This window comes from Sceloporus occidentalis, unplaced genomic scaffold (assembly GCF_023333645.1).
Source record: "Sceloporus occidentalis isolate IW3139 unplaced genomic scaffold, rSceOcc1.0.p SCAF_1, whole genome shotgun sequence".
Lineage (NCBI taxonomy): Eukaryota > Metazoa > Chordata > Lepidosauria > Squamata > Phrynosomatidae > Sceloporus > Sceloporus occidentalis.
Window position 1 is genome coordinate 136835993 of NW_028316981.1, and position 26670 is coordinate 136862662.

The window sequence follows — 26670 nt, forward strand, 5'->3', positions numbered from 1 at the left end:
TCTGGAGCCTGAAGTCCAAAATCTCTTAAAGGGACCACTGCTCTAGAGTGAATGATGCAACGGCAAACAAAGGTTGCTCCAATAGCAAGATGGCCACCCGCCTCCTTCGCCTCTGATTGGGCGGAACGGTGACGGAGGCACGCCCCCTTTCGTCGGATTGGCTGAAACGCGGCTGCTGCTGGAGCTGCGCTGCCACGCGACGCGGCGTCCTGCGTTCCCTTTCAGAATAGGTGAGCCACGTGGGAGGTATGGGCAGCTTCGCCCTCCAGGGAGATGAATGCAGCGGGGCAGGGGCTGCACTGAGCGGAAGGGAGACCAAGGGCAGCAGGGGCAGAATGGGAGGGGGGGGGGAGGCAGTGGTCCCCATACTGAACCCTTTAAGAGATTTGGACTTCATCTCCCAGAAGCCTCAGCCGTGTTGGCCAATAGTCTGGGATTCTGGGAGCTGAAGTCCAAAAGCCCTCAAAGAGCAGAGTTTGGGGACTGTTGGAGTAAGGTGTGTGTTGCTATTGTTGTTGTGTGCCTTCCATTCGTTACCGACTTATGGTGACCCTAAGGCAAAACTATCATGGGGTTTTCTTGGCAAGGTTTCTTCAGAGGGGGCTTGCCATTGGCATTTGTGTGTGTTGTGTGCCTTCAAGTCATTTCTGACTTATGGCAACTCTTAGGTGAATCTTTGTTGTTGTGTGCCTGCAAGTCATTTCCTGCTTACAGCAACCCTTAGGCGACCCTATAATGGGGCTTTCTTGGTAAGTTTCTTCAGAAGGAGTTTGCCATTGGCATCCCCTGAGGAGGCTGAGAGAGTGTGACCTATTGCCCAAGGTCCCCCAGTGGGTTTCCATGGCTGGGCCGGGACTCGAACCCTGGTCTCCAGCATCCTACTCTAACGCTCAAGCCACTACACTGGAACTGTGGAAAATGTTGGGGAACTCCCTTTATTTTATCAGGGGGACACTTGCTGCTGACAGGTGGCTGAGGGCAGTGGGTTTCCAGTCTTTGTGGCTGCTATCTGCTTCTAACCCCAGACTGCCCTGGCAATAACAGGGCTCCAAAGGGGGTTTCCACTGCAATTCCTCTTGATCCATTTTCCCTTCAGAGAAGCCTCCTTAGAAGTACCTCTTGACAGAGTGTGGTTCCACGTGAGTTTTCTTGTCCTCACTGTGTGCCTTCAAGTCCTTTTCAACATATGGCGACCCTAAGGCGAGCTATCATGGGGTCTTCTTGGTAAGGTTTGCTCAGAAGAGGTTTGGCATGGCCTTCCCCTGAGGCTGAGAGCATATGGCTTGCCCAAGGTCACCCAGTGGATTCAAACCCTGATCTCCAGAGTCGTAGTCCAACACTCAAACTACAGCTCTATCCTCAAGTGTGTTGCTGCCTTCAAGTGAGTTAGGGCGACCCCATGAATTTTGTGGGGTTTTCCTCGGCAAGGATGAGTCAGGGTGCATCCACACTACAGAAATTATGCAGTTTGACACAGCTTTAACTGTCCTGGCCCCATCCTACAGAATTGGGGGATGTGTAGTTTGATGAGGCACTTACAAAGATTTTTGTAAAACTGCACATCCTAGGTTTGCATAGGATAGAGCTACAGCACTTAAAGTGGTGTCAAATGCATTATTTATACAATGCCCCAGCGTGGCATAGTGGTTTGAGTGTTGCACTAAGACTCAAGCTTTGATTCTCTGTTCGGCCATGAAACCCTGGGTGACCTTAGGCAAGTCACATTCTCCCAGCCTCAGAAGTGGCAATGGCAAACCTCCTCTGAACGAATCATGCCAAGAAAACCCCATGATACGGTCGCCATAAATCAGAAAGGACTTGGGGACACACAACATCAGATGTATCCTCAGAGATGGTTTCTAAAGGTTCTCACTGCAGATATTTGGCCTTTGTGGTTGTTTCCATAAATTCAAACGGGGTCTGGAAATGGACTGTGTATTCTCTACGCAACATGGGTTGCCTAGTTAATGGTGAAATGCTGTTATTTGTTACCTCATTGTTTTTTCTTCTTTCTTTTACTCCCAGGCAACCAATTAGTCACTTCTTAGCAACTGCTGATACCATGAGTGTGGGCTTCATTGGTGCTGGGCAGCTGGCCTTCTCCCTGGCTCGGGGTTTTACCGCAGCAGGTAGGCAGACAATATCAGCATTACCACAAGCTAGAGCTGATGTACACAGTGATTACTGTATCCTCTCTATGAGTAGCTCCAGCACATAATGTTCTGTAACTTTATCCTTCCGTGCAAACCTGGGAAAAATACTGGAAATTATAATAAATACCCCATCCTGGTAACTTGTGCAAATGCACATTGTTTTTGTGCCTGTCATATGACTTTCTCTGTAATACATACATACTGTGTTTGGAAATGTTTGAGGGAAAGCGCTTTTTGTTACTCTGCTACAAGGTAGGCCTGATGTTAAGCTCACGTTTGTGTGTTTCTGTGTATACTGAGGTAACTTTTGCTGAAATTTCACTCTTAACTGCCTTCTTAATAACTAGCTACTCTATCTAGAATAACCTGTTCCACAGCAAAATATATGCATTGTTGCAAAAAAGATAATTGCTGAGAAGCCAACATAGGTGAATCTGTCTATTCCCCTTGCATTTTAAAATCTTTCTTGCATTTAATTATCATTGCCTGAAACCACAGCCTAGAACCCAATCCTAAGATTGATGTTTACAGAAGCTTCCCAGTGGTTAATATGGAGAAGCAAATTCCAGCTAGTCCCTTAGGAGTAAAGTAATAAAACTGGAACACACCCTGGTGGGAGGGGACTAACCAACCAACCTTGCAAATTTTGCAACGTAGCTCTTCCCACAGTTTTTGGGAAGTGTAACATTCTCAAGGATGGAATTCTGTGTGGAAATACCTGTGGCACCTGAATGCTTATGGGGTCATTCCTCAGATGGAGAACTCTGTTTGGGTTGCCTAATGTGGAAAAAAAAATGAAAATCATGCTGGTAAGTAAGTGGAGGAATTGTGCTGAAGTGGGAAGCGATGCCCAGTAGCTGAATGATTTGGTTTAACTGGAGAGGCAAGAGGCTGTGGTAAACAATTTTTTTTCTCTTTTCAGGGATCTTAGCTGCTCACAAGATTACAGCAAGTGCACCAGACACTGATCTCCCAACAGTATCAGGGCTGAGGGTAGGTTCAAGAAGCCAAAAAATCTAATATATCTCTTTCACACTCACAAAAATCCCATGCAAATCTTACCAGGTTTGTATTTTGTTGAATGCTGTGCTTATTTTATTTATTTATTTAGAGCCCTGTTCTTCAGCCCCAAAGGCTCTCAGAGCGGCTCGGAGTGTTATTCTGACAGGCTTAAGAGCTGAACTTCCCAGTCACTTCTTTCTTTGCCACCAAGGCTGGTTGATACCTTATAAAACGGAGCTATAAAATTGAAAAAATTATGCCCAGTTATGTATGGCATACAAGTTTATGTAATTGGTCAAGAATGATGGTCCCTTTTAAACTTGAGAATAACTTTGGGATGGGTCTCGCCATACTATGTCATCAATGCCCATCAGCACTCTACATCGGGCAAACAGGACAGTCACTGCATCAGAGGGTAAATGGACATAAATCAGACACAATGGGAATACACAAAAACTGGTGGCAGAACATTTCAGTCTTCCTGGTATTCCATGTCAGACCTCAGAACAGTGGTCCTTGAACGAAAGAACTACAAAGGTAGATTGGAAAGAGTTAACAGCAAAATTGGAATTCATCCATAAAGTACAGTCCCTCAGCAATTAACTGAACAGGGACAATGGCTTCCTGGCTCACTGCACACATTTCAACACTATCTGACCCCATTCTCACGCGGCGTCCTACTCTCATCTATTCTCCCCACCTGCAAGCTAGTTTCCAAGGCCAAACCGCTCTTGCCATCTTGTTATGTCTTTGTCTACAAACTACCATCATTAAAACTGTACTTGCTACTTTATTTATGGACATTCTTACATACCTATGGCATATATATGTCTGTCCCTGGCTTCCACTCCACCAAAAGCATTTGAGAAAGTAGACTGATATCTACAGAAGCTCAAGCTGCCAACTTCTTTCTTTCAGTTAGTCATAAAGGTGCTACAAGATCTCTCTACATTTGGGATAGGGTGATTGAGAAGTGCATATTAGGGGAGGCATTTCTTCTCTTATGCCATTTAAATTAATACACCAAGTATTAATTTAAAAGTAATTAGCTTACTTGCTAATTAGCTTACTTGCTGTTCACCGCTATGATCTTTGGAACAGCGGTATATAAATAAAACAAATTATTATTATTATTATTACCAAGTGCTTTATCCTCCTGTAGCATTTCAGATGCATGTATTCCCTCATAAACACCCATTTGAATCCCTGGGGAAGCAAGTTACTTGCTGTGTGGGAACAGGTTGGACAGAGTTTATTTTCATTTTATTTATTATTTATTTATGGTATTTATACCCCGCCCTTCAGCCCTAAAGGCTACAATTGAATCTCAATCTCTGCGTTCAGTGCCCATATGTAAAGGACAAAGCCCTGGGACTATAAAGGCTGATGACATTTTGTGTATTTAATTTGCTTGTATTGTAATATGACATTGGTCATTATTCAAATGTTGTACACCGCTTTGATCTACAAGGAAAAGCGGTATATAAATAAACAATTTATTAATTTATTTATTATTAAGTTCATCACGTTTCTGCAGTTGCCAATAAACATGATGTTGCCCAAACCACGTCTGATCCTCTTGCCCTTGGTGGTGTAAAAACAGAAAGAGTGGGATTGCTTCACTAGCTACTTTTCATCTTCTTTCTAGAAAATGGGTGTGAATTTTACCCTAAGCAACAAAGAGACGGTTAAAAACAGCGATGTTCTGTTCCTGGCAGTGAAACCTCCCATAATTCCATTCATCTTGGATGAGATTGGCTCAGACATAGAAGATCGGCACATTGTGGTCTCGTGTGCTGCTGGAGTTACGATCAGCTCTATTGAGAAGGTGAGAGCCTCACAGCACTCTTTTCTAACAGTTATCTTTAGGGGAGCTGACCATGGTCAAAGGGCAGCCAGTGAAACCTTCTAAAGACCAGACTAGAAATGGATAGAAACAGTTCTATATGTTCACATGTGGAACTGCTGCAGTCATGTGGAAAAAAGAATGGCAACAGTCTTTATTCATTTTCAGAAATACCTCTTAAATCTATGTGCCTGTTTAGAGAAATCTGAAAATATCATGGCAGTTTTAATGTCGTGGTAATTACTTAGAACCTTAATAAAAGCAGTTGTCTATATTTTGTTGTATTTGATGATTCTGAAGTATGGAATTGTCTAATTAACAATTTGCAAGCTGCTCTGGGAGCCTTGTGGCAGAAGAATGGGGTATAAATATAAATGTAATATAAATAAATAAATAAACTTTGAAAATTGGGTGGGGGAATTAAAGCTGGTTATCTGGCTAAAATATTAAACAGCTTATAATAATTCTGACACATCAGGAATTATTTTCTGAAAATGAAATGAAAAATGACTTATTCAGCATTGTGGAAGCAATGCAAATATTCGCCTGCTGACCTGGGATCTTTTGTGTCAGAGAAGACATTTAACAGAGAAGACATTTGAATGTAAAATTAAGTTGCTTTCTCTGAAAGAAGCATTACCTATATCTGTGTTGCATTGGCTCTTAGCCTGTCCAGAAGATACAGGCAATGAGAGACAAACAGTCAAGGAAGTCTGTTGCTGGGTACTTGGCACTGACTGGTTTGCCCATACTTCTGATTTATGATTTTGTGACCTCCCTGTGTTTTCAGTATGCTTTGTGACCTCCTTGTGTTTTCATTTATGCTCTGGGTAATGATTTTTCAGGTACTGTTAAGAATAAAGATAACATAGACAAGACATGATCTTATTGGAGCCTTAGCCTACTAGTGTTTGTAGCTGTTGATTTGCATTCAACTGCTGTTGGTAACAGTGCTCAAGCACTGACCAGTGCCACCCTGTGGACACATTCCTAAATTCTCACAGGGATGATGTCATGTATATATAGTCAGTCTTGCTGATTTTAGGCCTTTGACCTTGTGGTTTCTGACCTTTCTGTAAGGATATTTATTTATTTAAATAAACACTATATCACAAGATCTCAGAGTGGCATATGAATAAAATCAATATGGACAGCTAAATATCCTAAAGGCACCAGATCAGAACTAGCAAAACCACCTGTGAATATTCCTAGCCTAAAAAAACCCTATGAGATTCATGGGGTAGCACAGGCGACTTGAAGACACATACATAATTTAAATAATCTAAAAGTGTGTTAAACATCTTAAATTAAAACAGGTTTAAAGAGTTAAAGCTGATCCATATGAAATGTTTTAAAGTTAATAATTTCTTGCCTGTGGCTCCCATCCGCAACAGCCAGCATGGGCAATGACCCTGGATGTTCATAATCCCATCATCCTAAATTCTTCTATTGATTGCAAAGTCTTGAGTTGAACAAATGCTTCTTAATCCTAATGTGTGTTTGCATCTTATGTCATTATTTTACATTTCAGCTTTGTTTAATGGACCTTGTTTTTTAGTAAAAAAAATAAATTTAAATACAGTGGATTCTGCAGGTCTGAAATCTGCCCTACTTGATCTAAAAGAGACCACATGCTTGCACTAAGGGGTGGTAATAATGCATCGGAACCTATGTAGCTATCTGTAATGTTTAAAAATCAGAGTTGAGTTGTCACTGCTGCTTTCTACAAGAGAGTTAATTTTACCTGTAAGCTGCGAGTTAAATATGCTCATTTATTTCTCCTATTTTGTATCTCAAGAAACTCTCTGCGTTCTGCCCCACCCCGAAAGTCATCAGATGCATGACCAACACACCAGTGATTGTACGGGAAGGAGCCACAGTCTATGCCACAGGAACACATGCCGATGTGGAAGATGGAAAGCTCTTAGAACAGCTGATGGCCAGTGTGGGCTTTTGCACCGAGGTGGAGGAAGACTTGATAGATGCTGTTACTGGACTCAGTGGAAGTGGGCCTGCTTATGTATGTGCCATTTTTCTTTCCACTATGCAAATTTCATTCTTTTATTTTCTGTATGTGTCAGACATAACTTACACTTGGTATCTGCTGTGGTTTGGTTCCAGGACACAAATACACAAACACATTGATACCAAAATCCATGGATGTTCAAATTCCATTATATACAATGGAATAATAAAATGGTGTCCCTTATATAAAATGGCAAAATCAAGATTTGCTTTTTAGATTTTTAAAAAATATCTATTTCCAAGCCATGTACTGTTGAATCTGTGGATACAGAGGGTTGACTGTAATGTGAAAATAGGGGTGGATTAAATGTAGAAACAGGATTTGCAGTATGTAGTATTTTTATAGGAGGCAGATTGGCCAGCAGTTATTTTGCTGGAGCTTAATAGTAACAGGTGTCACCTCTTTAATACAGGGGTGGGAATCTTGTGATCCTACAGAGATTGGACTGCAACTCCCAGAAATCCTAGTCAGCATAGAGGAATGCTGAAAGTTGCAGTCCAGCAACATTTGGAGGGCCATGTGATTTCCGCCCCTGCCATAACATCCCTGGAACAATTGAGTTGTTGGTCCTTGTTCATATCTGTTGTCAGTCAACAAGGACCCATCAACAATTGGCCATTTGGAAGCAGTGAGTGCCTGATGGATGTAACAAACTTCCCTAATCCCAGGTTAGCTTTGGGTGGAACTGAACTCTAAGATGATTGATTTGTACTTGTACTTAATGAAGAATAGTCTATGTACAGTATTGGGAATCGGGAAGGCTAGATTTGCTGGTGAGATCAGCTAGGAATGATTTGTCCCCTGCACTGTAGCAATAGCAATAACATTTCTATACTGCTTATCAGTACACTTAAGCACTCTCTAAGCGGTTTAAAAAGTGTAAGTTAATTGTCCCCAACAATCTGGGTACTCATTTTAGCGAGCTCAGAAGAATGCAAGCCTGAGTCAAGCTTGAACCCCTGGGCTGGTATTGAACTTGCAACCTTGTGGTTTGTGAGTGAGTGGCTGCAGTACAGGCATTTAACCACTGTGCCACTAAGGCTCTTTATATGTTCAAGCACTCTAATCCCCCTCCCCCTTCTGGCTTTGATTTCCTGTGATCCTTTGGTCTCCTAGGCATTCACAGCCCTGGATGCCCTGGCAGATGGAGGGGTGAAGATGGGCCTTCCTCGCAGACTGGCTGTACGGCTGGGAGCCCAGGCATTGCTGGTCAGTGTGTGTCTCAGTAGTTTGAATGCTTATGCTTCTTCAAGCTGTGTGTCAGTACTTAGTTATAAATATTCAGATCTTGGAATGATACATGTAAGAATAATGATTATACATGAATGATTATGCTGAAGCTCACCATAACAAAACAATGGGAAGATGGTGCTACATCACCCTTCTGTTTCAGTTATGGCTGACATCAGTATGTCCATTCATTCTGAAACGTAACTGTCCATTCTCTGCACTTTGACATCCTCATATAATTTGTTTCAAAAGATTTAAATGCTTTAAGCTCATGGAAGCACCCTGCACAGCTCAGCTTTTTTATCTTAATAGATTTCTTGTTGAACTCACAAGAGCATAGATTAAAAACAGATAGGTAGAAACTCAGTAGCTATGCAGCAAAATAGAACAAAATCCATAGTGATAACTTTATTGGCCAATCAAAATGCACAAGATACATCATGCAAGCTTTCAAAGCTCCACTGGCTTTTTCATCAAGCAAAGATGTTAAAAATCATACAGGAGATTTTTAACAATTAATAATACATGTGGTCTCACTGAGTCTTCCATACTTTTTACTAGTAAAAAGCTGTTGAAAAGAAACAGATGGAATAAGTGTACGGTACCTTTTGATTGATACTCTAGCTTGGGCTTGGAAAAGTAACTTTTTTGAACTACAGCTCCCATAATCCCCAGCCAGAAAAGCCACTGGCCAAAGATTCTGAGAGGTGTAATTAAAAATTTAGAAAATATATATCTGTGGTTGAGTGCTGCCTTCTGTTAATTTGGAAGCCTCCAACAGTGTCTTGAGCATTTTCGTAGGAAGACAGTTAACATTTCTTTTAAATAATGCATTTTAAGAAAATAAAATTCTGTTCATGTGAAACCCTTTGCTACTGCTTCTGAAGAGTTTTTGACTCCTTACCCCAATTCTGCAGGGAGCTGCCAAGATGCTGTTGGAATCAGAACAGCATCCAGGACAACTGAAGGACAACGTCTGCTCCCCAGGGGGTGCTACCATCTATGCCCTGCACTTCCTGGAGAGTGGGGGTTTCCGCTCACTCCTCATCAATGCAGTGGAGGCATCCTGCATCAGGACAAGGTATGTGCAAGGAGGTGAGGAATGGTCCCTTCTAAGCTGTATGCTCTGAGTTACTAATGAATTTTCTCTTCCCTAACAGGGAGCTGCAGTGTTTGGCTGACCAGGAGAAGGTTTCCCCTGCTGCCATTAAGAAGACCTTAATGGATAAAGTGAAGCTAGAGTCTTCCTCTGCCAACAAGGTCAGCCTATTCAACAGCAAGAATCCTGGGAACAAGAAGTACTGAGGAGACCCAGCCGTGGCTTGGTCACACTTTTCTTTTTTTTTTCAAGGGAATCTGTAGGTCACGCCATTTGGGGGAGGGAGGGAGGAATATCCTGGACTCAAAGGGACTTCTAGCTTCCTGAGAATAGTGGTAAGATCAGCAATGTGCAGGGGCTGGAGGTGGAGCACAATAATCAGTCCTTTCTCCTGAGTGGGCAGATCTTCTGAACCTCACAGTTGCTCTTCTGCAGCTGTTTCAGGTTTATTATGTACTACTCTTTATCCTGATTTTCCTCTGGAGAGGTCCTTTGTTATAAATCCTCACAACAGCCTTGTGGGATAGCTTAACCCTGGAAGACAATGGTTGGCCCAGATTACTTTGTAATTAAGCAGGGATCTGAACCTACATACTATTCTCAGGCAGTGCCAATTTCCTGTGATTTTTTTTTATCACATCAGAGGCTGAAGCCCAAGCAGGGTCTTTGAGTCACAAATTCTGTTTTCATTGGAGAGTGGTTACTATCCAGTCTGCAGGACATTCTGGATTTGTGGAGTGGGTGAGCAGAGCTTGAAACTGTTTGAATTAACAAATTAACAGCAAATTGGAAAATGATTTGTTAGTGTTATTGGTGGGGTTGTTATACAGGTTGAATCTCCCTTATCCGAAATCTTGGGACCAGAAGTGTTTTGGATTTCTGAGCTTTTCAAATTTTGGAATATTTACATAAACATAATGTATCTCGGAGATGGGACCCAAGTGTAAACATAAAATTCATTTATGTTTTATATACACCTTATACACATAGCCTGAAATTAATTTTATACACAATATTTTTAATGATTTTGTGCAGAAAACAAAGTTTTTGTACACTGAGCAATCAGAAAGCAAAGATGTCACTATCTGAGCTACCCATGTGGACAATTGTGGAGTCTGGAATATTTTGGATTTCAGAATTCCAGATGAGGGAGACTTAGCCATAATTATTTCATCTTCAGCATCAGAAATTTATGTCAATTTACTTTTAAATTGTCAAACTCTAAAAACTGCTAAAGCTTACCCTCAAAAAACAACAATTAAATTAAGGCAATTAAAGTAAGGTAAAATTTATTCAATACTGATGTTGTTTTAACATCTAAAAACTAACAATTTTTAAAATAGACCTTTAAAATATTATTGGGGTTCTTGTTACATAGCAACTGCTCCTATTCCCCATATATCACTGTTTCTGCTTCAGAAATTTCTGCTGTATCAGAAATCACAGATTTCCTGGATTGAACAGCTCCTACATGCTGTCCACCATAGTGAAGAAAAACCATTACAGTCTTTTTCTGCTTTCTTTCATCTTCTCCTACTGTACTTCTAAAAGGGAAACTCATACACATTTACCGTATGCTACAAACCAAAAGAGATGTCCATTTATATTTGCAGTAGCTCAACTCAGGAGTATAGGAAACCTTTCCATCTGCCCACACCACGGTCACATTTGCCCATCTAGCTCCGTATTGTCTGCTTTGACTGGCAGCAGCACTCTGGGCTCTTGTGGGCAGAAATCTATCCCCTGTCTCCTGCTCACCTGATCTTTAACCTGGACATGCCAGTGACATCATCTCTTATTGTCACATCTTGGCAGTGCATGCTTAGTGATGGCTTTGAAAACCAGAACTTGTTCACATCACTTGGTTGATACAGGACTAATTTAATGGGTCACCTTTTGTTGATAAAAGGGAAGTGTCAGCAGTAACCAAGATACAAACGTGAAATGTATGACTATGCTGTCATGACAGACACTTCTTCTGTAGGATTTCATTTGCAACACTGCTCTACTATTCCCGTTTTTGCAAGCAAGACCTGAGACTTGAAGCTTGCTGAAGAGTTCACAATGGCCAAAGTTGTCAGGAGGCCTGGATTCCAGGTAGACAGGAAATCTGAGTTACTTAATAGGGTAAGGCATTGGAAAGACAACTCTGCCCCTTAGAGATTAGCTTCTCTGAGGTACTGCCTAAATTTACTTAGTCTATTGGTGCTTCAGTAACTTTTCTAAGTTTGCTTTTTTTTTTAGCAGAGCAAAACAATTTGCCTCCTGTGCTGAAGAAACAGAGCTGAGGAGTGCAAAGACAGGTGTTGATGCCCTAAACATGGTGGTGACATACCAGTAGAGTTGCTAGGTGGAGTGAAGAATAGAACTCCTGCCCTACTCATGGTTGTGTAGAAGAGGGAATTTCAGCAAGTGCTGCTTGTGTCTGAAGTGCTAGTGTCTGAATACTTGCCAAGAAAATAGGTAATGATAGGTCATCTTAGGGTCACCATAAGTTGGAAATGACTTAAAGGTACACAAACAACTACATGTATTCACTGTCTGGGAAGCTTTACATAGAGAATCTCATTATTCAGCAGTTATGCATAATGTTATCTGAAGCATGTTTGCTTCACTCACCATTCAATCAGTCCTTTGCTTCTCCCATGTCACTGTTGGCCAATGACTGGAACGAAGCAGTCTTGAGCAAAGTGCGGAGGAAATAAAGTATGCCCATTCGCTATTCACATAGTGGTAGCAGATGGAGGAAGGCACTGGCCAGGATACTTTTGAGTTCTAACATGCAGGGTATTTTGCACATAACAGGTTATCTCGGGCCTATGTGATCTGAAAAATATGGTCACATTTGCTGAGCTGTGATGAGACACCAAAGAACACAGATTAAAGCACTTGACAATGGGTTTCTTTGGTTGGATTTCCCAGTTCTTTCTTAGACAATAAACTATGCTTCTCAACCCAAGACCTGGTGTGTGGATTGCGTGTTTTATTGTCATTGGCAGGATTATTCTCTTTAGTTGTTTGTGGCTAGCCCCTTACCTGGGAACTTTGCTCAAGACAGAGTGAAATTGGTTTTAAGGTTCTTTCTAAAAGTAAGAGATGTGAATGTCTCTTTTAAATACGTATATGGATGGCCTGTGGAGACTATACATATGTGGAACAATATTTCTCTTAGGATTGCCAACCTCTGGTGATCCTAAACCCTCCAATTTGTATGGGGTGATCTGCAGGGTTAATACACTTAATTTTATATACAGAACTGAGACACATTTATATTTGTCTACTCTGCATGTGTAACTATTGGCTTGGCTATTTCCTGGCAGAAGTCGCCCTCTTACTTAATTGTATATTAACATACCTTTGAGAAAATTTGAAGACCTGAAAAGAGTAGAGTTTCTTAACTAATACTTCTGATAAAACATGCAAAATAATTGTGTTGAAATTGCTTGTGGTTTCAGATCATAAGACATATAGCCCTGATGGTGCAGTGGTTAAATGCCTGTACTGCAGCCACTCACTCACAAACCATAAGGTTGTGAGTTCAGTACTAGCAAAAGGGTCAAGCTCGACTCAGGCTTGCATCCTTCCAAGGTTGCTAAAATGAGTACCCTGATTGTTTGTTGGCGGCAATTAGCTTACAATTTGTAAACCGCTTAGGGAGTGCTTAAGTGCACTAATAAGCGGTATAGAAATGTACTTGCTATTGCTGTTGCTATTGACATAATCCAGGGTCACAATCTAACAAAGAACTGGGCTCATGAATGCTACACCTTTTTAACATCACTTCTATCTTGGAGCTCTTTCTTCAGTGGGAGAAATTTTTAAAAGTGGGCATCGTTATGTATAAATTGGTGTTTTTTTTTAAAAAAAAATCTTCCTGACAAAGAACAAAGAGATAGCTACATGGGACTTGAACACACTGCATCCAATTTGTTCTAATTTCTGGTCTATCTGCACCCACCTCAAATACTGTTTGAATCTGGTTTTCAACAGACCTTTGCATTTTGCCTTTTGCTGCATATACTGAAGTCTGAAGCAGACTTGTGCTACCTTGGACAAAGAGTAGCTGTTTTTCTCTTACATGTTTTGCATTCAAATACCTCCATGGCAGGATGGTAGTCCAAAAAGCTTGCTGTAAACTTTACATAGTTGACAAAATCACAATGATGTACATATTTTCAGCATTGCTATTGCAGTAGTAATTGAGTGAACAAAGCAGTGTCTGCATTGTTTGTTTGTAAAAATGAATGTGGGTGTGACAGAATGAGAACAGGGTGTGTTTTAAGAGCAGCTGTTGCATACCTGGTGTATGAAATAATTGGTGTGTATGGGTAGGATGGATACTCTGTGCATTGAAATTTTCCCATCCCTGGTTTATAATATAGATGGGAGTGTAAGACGTTCCAGAAAAAAGTGACTGGACAAATCTGAGGAAAGAATGGGAAAGAATATTGGTGTAGAAAAGTATGTAGATGCAAGAATCTTAATGTTGTGTCTGCATACAATTAGTGAAGATGTAATCTGTAACATTCTTGTCCTTGCTCAGGGTGTTTCACATGGTCATCCTTATCTTCCTTTCCTGCTGCCCATGGGCAAACCAACACTTCTGTACTTGTATAGTCAAAGATTCTGCTGCAGTCTTTAAAGGGCACAGAGAATTAGCTTCCATCAATATTTTGGCTTCCATCAATATCTTTAAGTAGATCCTACAAACCTGTCAACTTGGTGGTTCAGCAAAATGGAGGTGGTTATTTTCAGTGCCATAAATTACTCAGTAAAATATCTCAGTAAACTTTGTTAACACACATCCTTGTCATACCACCCCTCTATTTTAACCAGTCCCTAAACTTTCCTTTGTTGCAACTTTATTAGTCTGCTCTAGGTGTGTGGTTAATCTTATAGATGAGCCTTGCAGAAAGGATTGATTGTCTGTCTATAGGCAATGGGTGCTTATCAGCAGTGAAAGAAAAAATGATACCAAATAGGTGAATTGACCAGTAAACTGTACATGTAAAGGACAGATAAACTCTGCTATAGCTACCAGCATAGAATTACTATATTTAGTAGTAGCACTTGACAACAGCAAGATTTGCATAATCAACATAGTATGTTACAAAAAATGAGTAACTACATCATGGACACAGACAAAAAGGCACAATTTTCACTCCTAGAATGGCTCTATTTACTCAGTGTGCTTGGGGACAGCAAAGGTTCTCTGTTCTTTTTCCCCAGTAAAAGAAACAGTGGAAAACAGACTGCCTAGAAATACCCATCAAAAATAATTCACCATATCAGCAAAAAAGGATATGCTAGCAAAAAGTACCTTTTGGTGTTAACTTTATAATCCATTCCATCAACAGATAGATAGATAGATAGATAGATAGATAGATAGATAGATAGACAGACAGACATGCAGCAAAGAAAGGAAAAACAGCATTGTAGGCTCTCCTCCTCACTGTTTCAATGAGGCACTCACTGAACCTTCCAAGGGGTTACTGCAGTCTCCCATTTCTGTGGCATAGGGTATGAAGTAAGCATATACTGTACATGGAATTTCAGCATACAATCACAGGCAGAATTCTGAATGAGCAAATGAACCATCTAAGCACGAAGAATAACAGAAGCACTTACCTTTAATCAAAGTCACTACAGTTTGCTGTAGGACAAATGCCACCTTTGTATACATTTAGCTACAGCATGCACACATTCACTAGAATGTCCATTCATGCCTGAGAAAAGGGCAGGTGCTCTTATCTAGTGAAATATCTAGAGTCCTCCTCTCCCCCTCCATTTGTATTATCTGGGTATGGTCTTGAGAGAAGACACAGTACTACAGAGGCATGGTAATAATCTGCAAGGAATGTTGACTTCATACCAGTTTAAGCAATTTTTGCCATGAGGTTATAAACCTATGAAGCTGCTGTATTTTTTCCCAAGAGCAGGGGTGGATAACCTGTTAGTCAAATGTGCCCTACTGGTTTCTGGAGTGACTTGTGTCCTGTTGCGGGGGACATTTTTGTTTGGTTTTGTTATTCAAAAGGATGCTTTGGGGAGATTTTTGGGTTGTCAGTTCTCTTCTAAAGCAACATGCAGGGCCTTGCTTTACTAAAAGGGGTGCTTTCTCCAGGTTCTCCTCTCCCTCTCATTTAAAACTGTAAGGCAGGGGTAGGCAACCTGCGGCCCGCGGGCCGAATGAGGCCCGGCAAGGCCTTGGGACCGGCCCCAGCCCGGTCCTGCCGCCGATTGCCACCGGGGCCTTTGGCGTCTCACACGAGGGGCATGGTGGGGCAATTGTCTATAGAAGCCTCAGAAACATGCATTTATCTTAACATTTTTTAAAAAATCAGCAAATTTTTTCCCATGTCCTCCATTTTTTAGTTAAAAAGTGCCCTCCATTTGAAAATTTTGTCCTGGTTTATTTATTTATTTAATTTTAAAAAAATTGTTTAATTATTTATTTTTTGGCTTCGGCCCCCCAGTTGTCTGAGGGACAGCAACCCGGCCCCCGGCTCAAAAGGGTTGCCTACCCCTGCTGTAAGGGAAGTAAGACCTAGAGGATTGTGATTGCATCCTCAGGAATGAGCCTGAAGTAGAGTACAGTTTATCTCCATTTTACAGGACACTCCTAGCTGTGGAGTTTACCATTAGGAAAGAGAGCATTTGGAGCCTCTGATTACATGCACAAGGGTATTTCTTTGTCCAATCCCTTTTATACTACTAATCCGTAAGTTCATCTCCACAGCATAGAAATTTACTTGGAACCAAAAGCAAGTTTGGAAGTGGTATGACTCAATCTATAGCTTGTATTTGTGTACTTTACTACTTTCATGAAACATTCAGGGGTAGCTGTGTTGGGCATTTAACAAACACAAACAAAAATCCATCAGTGATCACTGTGATGGGAGTGATACTCCATCACCAAAATGTTCCTGATGCAAAAACATGGAGATTTCTTGAGGAATCCATTGTTCTCTTCCTAGAAAGAGGCCTGTGAACTCACTGGAATGGAGACATATTGGATTGCAAAAGAGGGGTCCCTGTTGAGATGCAAATGGGCTCTAAATTTCCTGGACTTTGAAAATCTCCCTATTGCCACATGGCCGGAAGGAGGAGGAGCCTGTCTGCAAAAGATATCCTCCCCATCATAACATCTTTACTAAGGGCTGAAACAACATGACCAATGTCTCCAATTGTTTTTTTCTCTCCTGTTTGGTTTGTAACATCTTGCCTGATGAAGAAGCTCATGGAGTTTTGAAAGCTTGCAACAAGTATATTGTTCATTTTTGTTGGCCAATAAATTTATCGCTGATGGATTTTTTAAAACTACTTTCAAGTTTGCCTGCTGCAATGGCAGTCCTTTATATATGGCTTCCCTGTTACTTCAATAAACATTCACATGGCATTTGTTGTTGTCGTTAACTGCCCTCAAGTCAATCCTGACTCATGCTGTAGATGTAACATCTCCAAGACCCCCTGCCCTCCACTGCTTTGCTTAGGTCCTGTAAATTCAGGCCCATGACCTCCCTGAGTTTATCCATCGGGCATATGGTCTTCCTCTCCTGCTGTCTTCTGTTTTCCCTGGCATTGTTGTCTTTTCTAGTGATTCATGTCTTCTTGTGATGTGGCCAAAGTATGACAGCTTCAGTTTCATCATCTTTGCTTCCCGGAAGAGTTCAGATTTAATCTGGTCAAGGACCCATTTGTTTGTCTTTTTGCCTGTTTATAGTATCCTCAGCATTCTTCTCCAGCACTACATCTCAAATGAGTTGGGTTTTTTTCTGTCAGCTTTCTTCACTATTCAGCTCTTGCATCCATACATGGTAACAGGGAATATAATTGCTTGGACGATTCTGACTTTATAATTCTCTTCTATATGTTTATTCTTTAGGATCTTGTCTAGTTCTTTCATAGCTGCCCTTCCCATTCTTAGATTACTTCTTATTTTGTAACTGCAATCTCTGTTTGATCCAACGAAGGACTGTTTTTATTTTCGCATTATCTATCCTGAATTTATGGAGATCCTCCATGATCATTATTTTTTTCTTTATCTTCAACAGTAAGCCTGTATTCTTTTACCTTCCTTAGTAATTGTTTCAAGTCTATTATGTTTGCCACTAGTAATATGGTATCATCTGCATATCTTAGATTGCTTATATTCTTTCCTCCTATCTTCACTCTTCCGTCTTCTGAGTCTAACCCTGTTCTTTGTCCGATATTTTTTGCATACAAGTTGAACAGACGGGGTGAAAGGATGCAGCCTTGCCTGACCCTTTTGCAAACTAGGAACCATTCGGATTCTCCATATTTTGTTCTAACAGTAGCCTATTGTCCTTCATACAGATTTCTCATCAGGACTATCAAATGACATGGCAATCCCATGTCTTTAAGAGCGTTACTTAACTTTTTGTGATCTATGAAGTCAAAAGCTTTCTTTTGACAAAACTGAGGCTGTCATACTTTGGACACATCATGAGGAAAAATGAATCACTAGAAAAGGCAATAATTCTAGTAGAGGGCAGTAGAAGGAGAGGGAAACAACATGCCAAATGGTTAGACTCAATCAGAGAGGCCATAGGCCTGAACCTGCAGGACCTGAGCAGAGCAGTTGAGGATAGGAGATCCTGGAGATGTTTCAGCCATGGATTGCTCTGAGTTGAGATCAATTAACAGCAACACAACCATTTGTTGTGTTGCGAAACGTTAAGGAAAAAAATTTCTAGAACTTGGCCACATAGCTCAAAAAACCCACAAAAAACCAATTAACAGCAACACAAACACTTGTAGAATGAATTGTAGCTGTTTACACCAAGCTTAATTTACCAAACCAACAGGTTCAATGTGAGGTCGAAAGCTTTCATGGCCAGCATCCATATTTTTTTGTGGGTTTTTTGGGCTATGTGTCCATGTTCTAGAATAGTTTATTCCTGATGTTTTACCAGCATCTGTGGCTGGCATCGATGTCAGCCACAGATGCTGGCCAAATGTCAGGAATAAATTCTGCCAAGAAAACCCTTAAGGTTGCCATAAGTCAGAAACATGAAGGCACACAACAAGAAGCACTGCTAGAGAACCATTTCTGACATGGGTCGGAGAGTCTTTCCTTCTGTCCTTCCTCACATTAGATTCTCAGTCTGTGCACACACCATCACTTACATCTCCCCAGTTCCTCACTGCACTAGACACAGGGCCAAGCTCAGCACATTTAAACAAACAACTTTAGTGTTGCAACTCCAGGAGAAGGGGAGGAGAGATGGACACAACCATAAAGTTGCTGCTGCATTATGTCATAGCAGTTCATCTTCCTTTCACTTGTGCCTGAGACTTACACAGTATACAAGTGAAGCTAAAGGAAGGCAGTTTTGTCTCTTGTGGGGCCTCTGGAGGAAGAGGAAGAGAAGAGTTTGCGGGTGCTGGCATTGTTGCTGGAGCTCAGGTTCTTGGCCCCTGTGCTCTATGCAGTGCCTCCTCTACCCTGAGCTTGGAGTCTGCTGCAGCATTCCTGTCCTAGGCACCTAAGCAAGAAGCAGCTGTGAGCGTGGCTTTCCTGCATCAGCACTTTCAGTCCAGACCTCGCTGCTCCCTGCAATTTCCGCAGTTTTGAGAAAGTGTAGACACAGCAAAGACTGAACAGAAGTGTAGGGAGGGGAGCATTCCTGAGGGAAGGAGGGAGGGGGGATGGCACGGTAGAGTGGGCATTAAAATTATGGTCTGACTACTCTGGGAGGTGAAGGAGTAACGGGAAAAAATGTTTTCTGGGCTCATTCTCCTCCAATTAGTTAGTGATCCAGCTATGACCAATTTATTTCCTTGGGAAAACTGCAAGTGCCAACTGATGGACCCTTTCACACTGCAATATAATGGTACTATGACTCTACTTTAACTGCCAAGAGCAACATTCTCCAGAATCTTGGGATATGTAGCTTGGTCAGAGGTATTAGGGGAGCTCCCTGTCTATGGAGTCTGAATACTCCACCCTACAATGCAGATCACAGAACTTCATAGGATGCTGTCATGGCAGTTAAAGTGGAATCACAGTGCTATAATTATGTAGTCCAAAAAGTCCCCAATAACCTGCACCAGACCATGGAGTTCTAGTGTTACCAAGTTTGGTTTTAATAAAATTTTGGGTACATGTGGTCTGTGCTATGACCCCTGACTGACTCCATAGAGGACCCTCCATTAACCCAAAGGCGAGGAGACCACGTAAGCAACTCACCTTGCAAAGGCAGAGCCCTAGAAGAAGATGGAATTGGAAATTATCCATAGGAAGTTTGGGAGTCGCCAAACCAGAATCGCCACTGCTTGCCCAAGACAATAGACTTGGCCTCACACCTGATGAGCCCGTGATCAGCTTAACGACTCAGTAATCAAATCAGATGCCCCTTCGAATTGTGTCCAGACCTAAATGCATTGTGCAACACATTACTTGCTCTTGGCTTAACAAAGCCCAAGCAATCAACACCTTTGTCTAACAAGTCTCCCTAGCCTCCTGATACGTTTCGCCCTATAAGAACCCCGGGTTTTTGGACCCTCCTTGTGCTATCACCAGGTTGCAAGCTGGTCCACACCAGTTTGAACTCTGATCTTAGCTCCTGTGGCCCTCTTCCCCCGCGCTTCTGCAGCCGTGATCCACTATCCATCCAAGCTTCTTCAGACTTCCCATAGAAGACTTCTAAGGTAGTATTACCTAGTGGTGCCTCTCTTTCTCAAACCTATCTCCCGAACTCACCCATCCCCTGCTGTAGCATTGAACGTGTGTGTGTGTATGCTCCCCTTTTGCTGTGTGGTTTTCCCTGTGCTTTAATAAACGTTACCCTTTTAATTGGACCTAGTGGATATCAGCATCTCTTTCTCTTGGGGCTTGTTGGCGACCTCTGGTATACACTGTTGGGACCCGATTCTGGCATGTGGTGTTGTTAGGGCCACCTCTCGGCTATATTTGAGCTAATTAAAATTCCCCTAATTAGATCCTTCCTAACACTAGTACTAGCTACAAGAAGCCAGAAAGCTATTTGGGTTTCTCTTGCCCGAGCATACCCACTGCTTCTAGACTGTGGCTCCTCTTAGAGAAGACTAGTCCTAAACCAGTTCAGTCCATTTCAGGGAAAAAGTGTGCTTGCCAGGAGTCCAGCCTACAGCTGAGCATGTGTCATTGAGTCTGTGAGTATTTTGGGGTGTGAGGATTTGTTTGAATCAGCTAGAATCTGGGCTAGGAAACAAAAAAAAAAGCCTTTTGACAGTTCAAGTCAGCACCTGCAGGCTGAAAGGGCCCCTTCTGTACAATCATCTCTTTGCTCCAGGCTTTTCTTTTTTCTTTTTCCTGCCTTCATTTCCAGGAGGAAGATGGGAGCTACAGGGCTCTAACTGAGGTTAGTTGCAGGGCTGTTGGGTGAGTGATCTCTGCTTATGAGGCAAGTACTGCTGCTGGGCAAAACAAAGCAATGAGCAGAATTGGTTTGAAAAACTTTCCAGTAAGCAAGTCTCCATCTCTAGAAAATTAATTTTGAAAGTGCTGGCTCAGGCACACTTCACATGGAGAAACTGTGGAACAGGTACCTTAGTGTACCAAATCCTAGCAAGGAAATAAGAGCTGCCTGTCATTTTACAAGGAGTCTAGAAAGGCAGCCTTGCAGCTCTGGATGGACTTGATGCAAGATTTGCTGTTTTGGAACCTTAAAGGCTAGTAATAAGATACCTTTGCAGAAAGAATTCCCTATTGGCATTTACTTCTAAGTTGCTATTCAAACTCCGTACTCTCCCCCGCCCATTTTATGCATCTCATTAATTTATATGACAAACAGCAGCAAAACCAAATTTATCCAGTAGCTGTTTTTCCTTTGAGCCAAGGCTGAAGCCAGAAACATGCTTGACTGGTGGAAATTCTTTATTACAGTCAAAGACCAGCATCAATATACTGTAAAATATAACATAGAAAAATAAAATATGGTAATATACATAAAAAGATTGCTTGGGATAAAAATCTGCCAACTAGAAATGTAAATAATTCATTTCCGTTACATTTAAAATAGCTTCAATTAAAATAAAATAAACCTTTATGGGCTTCCACCCTTAAGATAGAAATAATAAAAGTAGATTAGCGATATCAGATTTTTACCAGACATGCAATACCAGACATGACACAATATTATGTATTTAACTTTGATCAGTTGTTCTTTTCCTACTCGTTCCTGCTTGACTGGTTATGTCCTGGTACATGCAACAAACTGTGCCTCTGAGCACATGCAGAACTGCTTTCACTGTTGAGAAGGAGCAATAACACTTCATACCTCTTGAGGGCAGGACGGAAAGCCTCAGAACACTTTTTATAGAAATGCAGTTCAGCTGAATGGTTCCATCAAATCAGCGGTATCCTAGAGGAAATCTCACTCAGTATTTTGTGCGTTGCATCTCACTTCTGTTTCCTTTTCTTTAGAAATGCATTTGTGTGCTGAAGAGGACCTCCATCCTCTACTTTCCCCCACTTTTAAATGTGCTCCTTGTGCCGTTTTTCTTCAAAGTTTGAACCTAGCCTAGTCAAGGAATGGAAGAAATATGTACCTGAGAACCCTTAATTTGCCTGAGGACTGTGGCTTTACATTCTCCTCTTGCCCGCCAATCACTTTGCAAGAGTAGCTTTTTTGTGCGAATGCCTTCTATGTGTGAGCCAACCCCACCTTTGCTACAGAAGCAGGTTTGTTTGTGTCTTGTGAAGAGTGCAAACCCTGGGCCAGCCTTAAGTTGGACTTTATATTGTTGGGTATGGTGGTGTGTGTCCTTTTCCTTGTGGGTCATGTCCTATTTGGATTGTGAGCCTGAGGACAAGTAACTGTCAAAATTAACAATTTGTAAGTAGCTATGTGAGCCTTTGTGGCTAAAGAGTGGTGTATAATGTTGTTGTTAACTCTAACTCATGGCAACTCTGTGGAAGAGACATCTCCAAGACTCCCTGTCCTCAAGGAGGGAGGCTCAGGCCTGCATCCTCCCTGATTGAGTTGAACCATCTGGCTTGTGGTCTTTTCTCTTTCTACTGCCCTCTACCTTTCCTAGTATCAGTGATTTTTCTAATGCAATAATATCCAAACAATGATACCTTTATTGGGATAACCAAAATGTACAATTACATGTTGTGAAGTCACACTGGCTTCTTCTTCATCAGGCAAACAGGAGAAAGGAATTGAAGATGTTAGTCATAGGCCTGCATTTTCTGTTTCTGGCCTTAGTTCAGATGGTAGGGAGTGCTATCTGCAGGCTGGCACTCCTCCTTTGGTCATGCAGTCACTGGGAGATTTTCAAAGTCAAGGAAATTTAATGTCCATTTGCAATTCAAAGAAGGTGTTTCCTTGGAATCCAGCATGTCTCCTTCCTTTGTGAAACCACAGGCTCCTGTGTAGGTAAAGAACACTGAATTTCTCAAGATGTCTTCATGTTTTGCATCAGGAAATCTTTAGGTGGTCTAGAGGCAAAACATGCCAATCAGTCCCGATATTAGAAAAATTGTTTTACCTTTGTTGGAGGCAGAACCCTCAGACGGCAAGGTCCCAGTGCACTAGCTCTCTCTTTAGGATTCCCCTGTGATGGCTAAAATACAGTATCTTGAAATCCAGAAAACAACTAGGGGTAGCTGTGTTGGCCACATAACAAATACAATATCATCCAACAATGATACCTTTATTGGGCCAACCACAATGCACAATTACATGTTGCAACCTTTCAGTCACAGTGGCTTCTCCATCAGGCAAACAGGAGAAAGAAATTGAAAACAAATTGCAATTGTTTTTCACCAACTACTGTCTTGCTCTCTGTCACCCTCACACACATAAACACTTTCTTTATGCCCTTCATGTGTGTGTGAGGGAGAAAGAGAGAGAGCATGGGATAGTGGTTTGAGTATTGGACTCTGGCTCTGGAGACTAGGGTTCGAATCCTTGCTTGGCCATGTAAACCCCACTGGGAGACCTTAGGCGAGTTACACTCTCCCAGCCTCAGGGGAAGGCAATGGCAAACCTTCCCTGAACAAAATTTGCCAAGAAAACCCCATGACAGGGTCGCCATAAGTCAGAAATGAAGGCAGACAACAACAACAACAACAACAACAACTTGGTACATACTATACATATGCAAGAGCCAGTGTGGCCTAGTGGTTGGAGCGTTGGACTAAAGGACTCTGGAGACCAAGGTCTTCTCAGCCATAGAAACCAACTGGGTGGCCCTGGGCAATAAGTCACTCTCTCTCAGCCTCCTCAGGGGAAGAAGGCACACCTCCTCTGAAGAAACCTTGCCAAGGAAACTTAGGGAGAGCCAGTGTGGCCTAGTGGTTGGAGCGTTGGACTAAAGGACTCTGGAGACCAAGGTCTTCTCAGCCATAGAAACCCACTGGGTGGCCTTGGGCAATAAGTCACTCTCTCTCAGCCTCCTCAGGGGAAGAAGGCACACCTCCTCTGAAGAAACCTTGCCAAGGAAACTTAGGGAGAGCCAGTGTGGCCTAGTGGTTGGAGCGTTGGACTAAAGGACTCTGGAGACCAGGGTCTTCTCAGCCATAGAAACCCACTGGGTGGCCTTGGGCAATAAGTCACTCTCTCTCAGCCTCCTCAGGGGAAGAAGGCACACCTCCTCTGAAGAAACCTTGCCAAGGAAACTTAGGGAGAGCCAGTGTGGCCTAGTGGTTGGAGCGTTGGACTAAAGGACTCTGGAGACCAAGGTCTTCTCAGCCATAGAAACCCACTGGGTAGCCCTGGGCAATAAGTCACTCTCTCTCAGCCTCCTCAGGGGAAGAAGGCACACCTCCTCTGAAGAAACCTTGCCAAGGAAACTTAGGGAGAGCCAGTGTGGCCTAGTGGTTGGAGCGTTGGACTAAAGGACTCTGGAGACCAAGGTCTTCTCAGCCATAGAAACCCACTGGGTGGCCTTGGGCAATAAGTCACTCTCTCTCAGCCTCCTCAGGGGAAGAAGGCACACCTCCTCTGAAGAAACCTTGCCAAGGAAACTTAGGGAGAGCCAGTGTGGCCTAGTGGTTGGAGCGTTGGACTAAAGGACTCTGGAGACCAAGGTCTTCTCAGCCATAGAAACCCACTGGGTGGCCTTGGGCAAAAAGTCACTCTCTCTCAGCCTCCTCAGGGGAAGAAGGCACACCTCCTCTGAAGAAACCTTGCCAAGGAAACTTAGGGAGAGCCAGTGTAGCCTAGTGGTTGGAGCATTGGACTAAAGGACTCTGGAGACCAGGGTCTTCTCAGCCATAGAAACCCACTGGGTGGCCTTGGGCAATAAGTCACTCTCTCTCAGCCTCCTCAGGGGAAGAAGGCACACCTCCTCTGAAGAAACCTTGCCAAGGAAACTTAGGGAGAGCCAGTGTGGCCTAGTGGTTGGAGCGTTGGACTAAAGGACTCTGGAGACCAAGGTCTTCTCAGCCATAGAAACCCACTGGGTAGCCCTGGGCAATAGGTCACTCTCTCTCAGCCTCCTCAGGGGAAGAAGGCACACCTCCTCTGAAGAAACCTTGCCAAGGAAACTTAGGGAGAGCCAGTGTGGCCTAGTGGTTGGAGCGTTGGACTAAAGGACTCTGGAGACCAGGGTCTTCTCAGCCATAGAAACCCACTGGGTGGCCTTGGGCAATAAGTCACTCTCTCTCAGCCTCCTCAGGGGAAGAAGGCACACCTCCTCTGAAGAAACCTTGCCAAGGAAACTTAGGGAGAGCCAGTGTGGCCTAGTGGTTGGAGCGTTGGACTAAAGGACTCTGGAGACCAAGGTCTTCTCAGCCATAGAAACCCACTGGGTGGCCTTGGGCAATAAGTCACTCTCTCTCAGCCTCCTCAGGGGAAGAAGGCACACCTCCTCTGAAGAAACCTTGCCAAGGAAACTTAGGGAGAGCCAGTGTGGCCTAGTGGTTGGAGCGTTGGACTAAAGGACTCTGGAGACCAGGGTCTTCTCAGCCATAGAAACCCACTGGGTGGCCTTGGGCAATAAGTCACTCTCTCTCAGCCTCCTCAGGGGAAGAAGGCACACCTCCTCTGAAGAAACCTTGCCAAGGAAACTTAGGGAGAGCCAGTGTGGCCTAGTGGTTGGAGCGTTGGACTAAAGGACTCTGGAGACCAAGGTCTTCTCAGCCATAGAAACCCACTGGGTAGCCCTGGGCAATAAGTCACTCTCTCTCAGCCTCCTCAGGGGAAGAAGGCACACCTCCTCTGAAGAAACCTTGCCAAGGAAACTTAGGGAGAGCCAGTGTGGCCTAGTGGTTGGAGCGTTGGACTAAAGGACTCTGGAGACCAAGGTCTTCTCAGCCATAGAAACCCACTGGGTGGCCTTGGGCAATAAGTCACTCTCTGTCAGCCTCCTCAGGGGAAGAAGGCACACCTCCTCTGAAGAAACCTTGCCAAGGAAACTTAGGGAGAGCCAGTGTGTCCTAGTGGTTGGAGCGTTGGACTAAAGGACTCTGGAGACCAGGGTCTTCTCAGCCATAGAAACCCACTGGGTGGCCTTGGGCAATAAGTCACTCTCTCTCAGCCTCCTCAGGGGAGAAGGCACACCTCCTCTGAAGAAACCTTGCCAAGGAAACTTAGGGAGAGCCAGTGTGTCCTAGTGGTTGGAGCGTTGGACTAAAGGACTCTGGAGACCAGGGTCTTCTCAGCCATAGAAACCCACTGGGTGGCCTTGGGCAATAAGTCACTCTCTCTCAGCCTCCTCAGGGGAGAAGGCACACCTCCTCTGAAGAAACCTTGCCAAGGAAACTTAGGGAGAGCCAGTGTGTCCTAGTGGTTGGAGCGTTGGACTAAAGGACTCTGGAGACCAGGGTCTTCTCAGCCATAGAAACCCACTGGGTGGCCTTGGGCAATAAGTCACTCTCTCTCAGCCTCCTCAGGGGAGAAGGCACACCTCCTCTGAAGAAACCTTGCCAAGGAAACTTAGGGAGAGCCAGTGTGGCCTAGTGGTTGGAGCGTTGGACTAAAGGACTCTGGAGACCAGGGTCTTCTCAGCCATAGAAACCCACTGGGTGGCCTTGGGCAATAAGTCACTCTCTCTCAGCCTCCTCAGGGGAGAAGGCACACCTCCTCTGAAGAAACCTTGCCAAGGAAACTTAGGGAGAGCCAGTGTGTCCTAGTGGTTGGAGCGTTGGACTAAAGGACTCTGGAGACCAGGGTCTTCTCAGCCATAGAAACCCACTGGGTGGCCTTGGGCAATAAGTCACTCTCTCTCAGCCTCCTCAGGGGAGAAGGCACACCTCCTCTGAAGAAACCTTGCCAAGGAAACTTAGGGAGAGCCAGTGTGTCCTAGTGGTTGGAGCGTTGGACTAAAGGACTCTGGAGACCAGGGTCTTCTCAGCCAT

General features: G+C 43.1%; 1 protein-coding gene across 2 annotated transcripts; it reads left to right on the forward strand.

Moving 5' to 3' along the window:
- Positions 1–505: 505 nt before the first annotated feature.
- PYCR1 (pyrroline-5-carboxylate reductase 1) lies at positions 506–22005 on the forward strand. 2 transcript variants are annotated; one of them, XM_089538130.1, is made up of 10 exons: positions 506–749; positions 2026–2129; positions 3076–3146; positions 4804–4983; positions 6800–7021; positions 8144–8236; positions 9175–9338; positions 9418–9517; positions 20690–20722; positions 21787–22005. In XM_089538130.1, the coding sequence occupies exons 1-10, from the start codon at positions 736–738 to the stop codon at positions 21874–21876; spliced, it is 1071 nt and encodes a 356-aa protein (XP_089394256.1). In that variant the 5' UTR covers positions 506–735; the 3' UTR covers positions 21877–22005. The 2 variants fall into 2 exon arrangements, with proteins under 2 accessions (XP_089394256.1, XP_089394264.1); XM_089538138.1 differs by lacking the exons at positions 20690–20722; positions 21787–22005 and having other exon boundaries at positions 507–749; positions 9418–13000.
- The last annotated feature ends 4665 nt before the right edge of the window (positions 22006–26670 follow it).

Coding starts and splice junctions, on each gene's coding strand:
- PYCR1 (XM_089538130.1), top strand. Junction 9,339..9,417: donor GCATCCTGCATCAGGACAAG/GTATGTGCAAGG, acceptor CTTCCCTAACAG/GGAGCTGCAGTGTTTGGCTG. Junction 20,723..21,786: donor GCTACAGGGCTCTAACTGAG/GTTAGTTGCAGG, acceptor CCTTTTCTTTAG/AAATGCATTTGTGTGCTGAA.